Genomic DNA, 5,622 nt, shown 5'->3' on the forward strand with positions numbered 1-5,622 from the left:
CCAGAGCACAATGCTCAATGAAAATGCTATGCTTGCATCATTCCATTTTAGGGGAAAAGCTGCAGTCCAAGAACGACCTGGACCCCATGGACCCTGCAGCTTATTCAGACATACCACGGTAGGTCGCCCGCTAAGGCTGCACCATCAGGAATTTCTACTGCACTTGTGAAAAATCTAAGGCAAGTGATGTTCCAGGGGCAAGTGGTCCACGGGGCTGGAGAAGAGCAACGAAGCCAAGACGGGAGCAGACACCACGGCCAGCGGGCCGTTGTACCAGATGCGGCCGTACCCGAGTCCCGGGGCGGTGCTGCGACTCAATGCGTCGGGGCGTCGTCCGCCGTCGGACGACGAAGACGAAGACTGAGTGTAACACTGTGCGGATAATAAATGTGACTAACTGCGGAATAATCTGTAGACCCTTTTGTTGCATATGCTGTGCCTTGGAGAGAATAGCCAATGCAACCACAAGCGCGTTTTGAAGGTTTACTGGCGTCGCGTTTAACGCGCCGCCCGGTTTGGCGGCGCGACCGCCAGGCGCGCCCAGCGGAGCCTCGCGTGGGCGTCCGACGTGGTCTCCCCTCGGTCGGCGCGGCCATGGCTCCCGAGCTGCTGCAGCTGCTCCTTCTTTCGGCGTCCGTGCTGGCCTTTTCGGTGGAACTGCCCTGGGACCGGGCCGTCCCGGGCGCCCGGGCCAGCGGCTGCGAAGCAGGCCGCGAGCAGGTCGAGCGGACCTACTGGCTCCGCGACGGACAACGCCTGGCAGCGGCGACGGACCGCTTCTGGGAGCCGGGCACCTACGTGTGCGTGCGCGAGGGACCCCGAGGAGTCCGCCTAGAGAAAGCCCTGCTCGTGCAAGGCGGACCCCCCGAAGACGCTTGCTGGTCGGGCGAAGCCGGCGCAAACCGCAGCCGGAAGCGGCGGGTTGCCGACGGCGTCCGAGCGCGCCACGCGCCGTGGGTGGCACAGCTACTTCAAGACGGCCGCTTCGTGTGCGGCTGCAGCATCGTTGGGCAGCGCTGGGCCCTGACGGCCGCCCACTGCCTAGCTGGGGAAGGGACCTCGTTCAGCGTGGCCTTAGGTCCCCTTCGCCCGGCCGCCGGACCCAGAATCGCCGTGGTTCGAACGCTGCCGCACCCGAGCTACCGGCGCGGCACGCGCGCCCACGACATCGCTTTGTTGGAGCTGGACACGCCGTCGACAGAGCGACTCGCGGTCGTGTGCCTGCCGCCGGGGCCGGGCTTCCTGGAACGCTTCTCGCAGGGCCTGCTCTTCGGCTGGGGCAAGGTGGGGCCCGGCGGGGGTCCGGCACGACGCCTGCAGGAGGCCCTCCTGCCCCTGGTCACCCGCGACCGCTGCGAGGCCGCGTTGCCAGACGTCGGGCCGAAGGCCTTCTGCGCGGGGTTTGGCGAGGCGTACCGCGCGGACGCTTGTTCGGGGGACAGCGGGGGCCCGCTCGTGGCGCTACTGGACCAGAGACCCGTGCTGATCGGAGTGGTCAGCTGGGGACGGGCCTGCGCAAGACCGCACACCTTTGGGGTCTACACCCGGGTGGACAGCTACCTGCCTTGGATACGAGACCACGTGCTCGGGGCCGGGCCATCGGAAGCCCCCAGGGAAGTGCCGCCCGCATGCCCCGTCTGTCCCTGTCTGGGCGAGCAAACTGCGAGCAATCGAACGGACGGGGCGGCGGATTGACGAGATGTTCGAGAACATCCGGGGGGACTGTGGCCAGTCGCTTTTTCGGCATTTGCGCGCCCGCGTTTCGCTCGCTTCCTAAGCGCGACGAGCGTTCTGAACTATAGTTATACATTGCACGCTAGGCTCATTGTGAAGTCGTATCGCTTGACAGCGAAATGAGTGCGCGCGAACGTGCTGAAACCACGTGGTGCGGATTAATATGGCAGCGTCCTGCATCGCCGAGGATGTTCGTATAATGAAGCGCTAGTGTAATCACGCAACAGATGAGCGCAGCATTGCGCTGTTCGGGATCACCAACTCCTAGTTCAACGTTACGCAATTTTCCTTTATGCCAGTTCGCAGCAGACGGGATCCGAACGAAACGGTCCCATGCGCGAATACTGAACTTTGCAGCTGTGTTTGCACGCCCTCAGTAATTGTCTGTTGCTCTTACTGAATGTAAACTAGACGTATATACAATGTAATCTTTTTGCGAACAGGATAAGTGAGGACCATTCTCAAATTTATGTGTGTCTCATTTATTGATAACGCTTTGAAAGGGTGTACAGTAAATATTTTACACCCCTGTGGGTGCTTTTCGATTCGCACCCTGGGTAACCACTGCGAGGACGCGAGAATCAAACGAGAGTGTGTCTTGCGGGTGTTAAACTTTTACGCCCTTAGGGGTGCAAAAATACTCCAAAAGCTGATGAACACGTGCTAAAAGTTAAAAGGAAAACGGCTTGACGTAACAGTTTAATAACGTTTAGAAGTAATATATATATATATATATATACATAAATATATTTCTAAGCAGCGTCTTCTTTTTTTTTTTTGCAAAATAAACATGGTAGTTTGCCAGTTGTATTTTACTCTATGAATGCGTTCAAAGGAAACTGACTTGATACGTCACAGTAGCGCGACCTTCTAATGAGCATCCTGCACCTTCGTTTTCTTTAGCATCAAGCAATGCCATACTCAAACCAGCTTACACGATATACCCGTGACGTGTAAAACACCTCGTTCAATGTCGTTTGTGTGTGTGTGTGTGTGTGTGTGTGTGTGTGTGTGTGTGTGTGTGTGTGTGTGTGTGTGTGTGTGTGTGTGTGTGTGTGTGTGTGTGTGTGTGTGTGTGTGTGTGTGTGTGTGTGTGTGTGTGTGTGTGTGTGTGTGTGTGTGTGTGTGTGTGTGTGTGTGTGTGTGTGTGTGTGTGTGTGTGTGTGTGTGTGTGTGTGTGTGTGTGTGTGTGTGTGTGTGTGTGTAAAAAGGATTTATGGATATTGTAATACGGGTAGAAACTAAGGGAGAGGAGATGAGAGCACGCGGGGGTGTCAGAAGCTCGAGCTCTGACTGAAACTATTAGTGGGACCCCTGTAAACGCAAAGCTAGCTAGCTGCCTTTGCAGTGAGTGGACACAAAGGCAGCTATAGCGTTGTGTCTGTACCCACTAACCATTCCAGTCAGACGTCCCCGGGTGCCCTTATCTCCTCTCTCCTTCACAAGAAAGAATTCTCGCTAATAGTTATTTCGTGCTACACTGTCAAGGTAACTTCCGCAGTGCTCTAACATTCTCAAAGTTACTTGCACGAGCGCGGGCGTGTTTGTCTGACATGCCCTCTACACGAGAGTGCGTGTACAGGATACGGATGATGAAGCCACGTGCTTGCGCAGCACTGTTAACCTATCGCTAGTGTATTCACCGCGGAAGCTTAGCTACGCTTGCCTTGACACCCTAGAGCTAAATTGTTGACGCCGAGTACAGTGACTTATTTCAAAAACGTGTACGCGGAGGACAGCGGGCATTGCGCTAATTCAACACTTCACTAAAAAAAGAAAAGAAAGGGGACCTCAAAACACGAGTTTTTATGAGAGCTCTTATTCCCCCCGAAGTATATGAAGCCGCTCGAGGTCCGTAACGAGGCTTCAGCGAGAGCTAAAAATAGGTCATGAATAAGTTCTATCCCATCGGAGGGAACGTTGAATGGTCGTTAGAGTCATAGCAACAGCCCAGAAAAAACATTTTCAATATACCCCTTTCGGAAGTCACGTGCCACTTGAAAGACCATCTGTACAATGGTGGAACGACCGCCACCGCCGAACGTGCAAGTAGAGCGGGCGGGTAGCTTCGACTTGTGCTCCTGCTGCTTCAGGAACTCGTGCAGCAGGGGCGAAACCGAGAGCGCAAGAAGCCCGCACTCGTGTCCGTCATTGTACAGGGATTTTCCAGCTTACCAGCTTCCACTAGAGGGCGCACTTTGGAAAGGGGTCTTGTAGACCGTTCCAGAAACAGGATTCGGCGTTCGTGTGTATACTTTGCTCGCCTTCCGAAGCGTCGAGCATGCGCAAACTGGGTTGTGGAGATCGCACGCTGTACTGTGGTTTTGTAAGTGATGCATATATGGAAGCATTCACCTTGGGATCATTTTGATCCAGGCGATTCCGTCCGGGACCGTTTTTATCCGACACCCAACGCAGCGAAGGGGGCTGAGAATGTTACGGCGATCGCGCGGGCGGTAGCCGCCCCGCGATTCGAGCCCACAGAGCGAGGCGAAAAGTATGTGCAGGAAAATCAATCTTTGCAAAAAATCCAATTTTTTTTTTTTTTTTTTTTTTTTTTACGCTTTTTTTTTTTTTTTTTTGAAAGGTTGGGGTGGAGCAGCGGGAGGGTTGATAGGTTCGAGAAACAGGTTCGTGAGGCTAGTGTAGACATCAACGAATAGTACTTGGAGTGGACACTCCACTGTCCACACTCTGGAAAAGTGTGCGCCCCGGGGAGAACAGTGGGGCGTTTCACCGACGTATTTTCGTCCACCATGTTTGTTTTGTTCTGAGGTACCTGACGCGTGTCGAAGGCGACCATTCCAAGAATTCACATGACACCTTCAAATTTGTAGTACACATGTGCAAGTCGTATCACGCTGGCATTTATAACGACGAAATGGGAGATTGGCGTCATATAAAAACATGCCATTACACTGATCAAAGGAGAACAAGTCTTTGGTAGGATGATGTGTTGGATATAAGTGACATTTTGTGACAACCCCCCCCCCCCTTTTTTTTTTCTTGTACGAACCGGGATACTTGTTGAAGGACGCAGGATATCCACTTTTGCATTTAATTCTATATCATCATCCATTTTCATGTTTTACTAGCCTCCCCCCTCCCCCTTCCTCTCTTTCTTATATATACTTCTGTAGTTCCTGCCACCATGCACTCCAGAGTTAGGAGATGCTAACAAAAATGAGCCGACTGAACATTTTATTACACCTTTTATTTCTCATATATTTTTGCCTGCATGATCTGTTCCGCTCAGAACCAAATATCTAAGTAACTAAGTATATTTGCCGTTGTGGCGCTACTGCCAGCTTAGAAATTGTACGTACCATGTGGTTATCGTGGTGATGGTGACTTGCGGCTTTCGGCTGCTGGGAGAAACCAGCGATCGCCACACCTTCCCTTCTAGCCAGGGTCCACCTTTAAGCAAATTCGTAATAAAAAGAAAAAAAAAATTGATTGTCGTTAAAGGGCAACTCCGCTCAATTTTGAAAATTTGGAGTTAGTGGATGATGTTACCTTGCAAAGCACTCATAAACGACCCTGCATACTCTTTTCCCCGAAAAGTAAATTAATTTCCGAGTAATCTTGAAAGAAGCAAAATCGCAAAACGAAACCGAAACTTCGGCAAGATGGGCAACACTATCGTCAGCGTCTACAGTCGACGTCGAGAGCATGCACACACCACCTGGGATACAAAGGGTCACGTGGCCTTCCGCACGGACAGGCGCACGTCGTCTGCATCGCATCGGCTGCACAGGACGGCTCCCGCTTCATTTCCGTTGTGAACCGAAACACACAATGAGGTAAGTTCTTGCCAAGGTATATTTTGTACGCAATTGTAGTAGATGCAAGCTGGGCCTGTAGCCGCCGTCATATCTTATTTTATGC

General features: G+C 52.6%; 1 protein-coding gene and 1 long non-coding RNA gene across 2 annotated transcripts in view; both read left to right on the forward strand.

The window, feature by feature from the left end:
* Positions 1-1,695, forward strand: part of LOC121836476 (serine protease 33-like) — a gene marked incomplete at its 5' end in the record, with an annotated part of 4,587 nt that extends 2,892 nt beyond the window's left edge. The window contains one exon of the mRNA XM_042291383.1: positions 616-1,695. Within this exon, the coding sequence (XP_042147317.1) occupies positions 616-1,695 (1,080 nt within the window). The remainder of the gene's footprint in view (positions 1-615) is intronic.
* Positions 32-405, forward strand: LOC121836733. Its single transcript, XR_006077963.1, has 2 exons — positions 32-118; positions 196-405. It is a non-coding gene; the product is annotated as an uncharacterized LOC121836733 (long non-coding RNA).
* Positions 1,696-5,622: the final 3,927 nt, after the last annotated feature.

Source organism: Ixodes scapularis, unplaced genomic scaffold (assembly GCF_016920785.2).
Source record: "Ixodes scapularis isolate PalLabHiFi unplaced genomic scaffold, ASM1692078v2 PGA_scaffold2__306_contigs__length_199485367, whole genome shotgun sequence".
NCBI classification, from domain to species: domain Eukaryota; kingdom Metazoa; phylum Arthropoda; class Arachnida; order Ixodida; family Ixodidae; genus Ixodes; species Ixodes scapularis.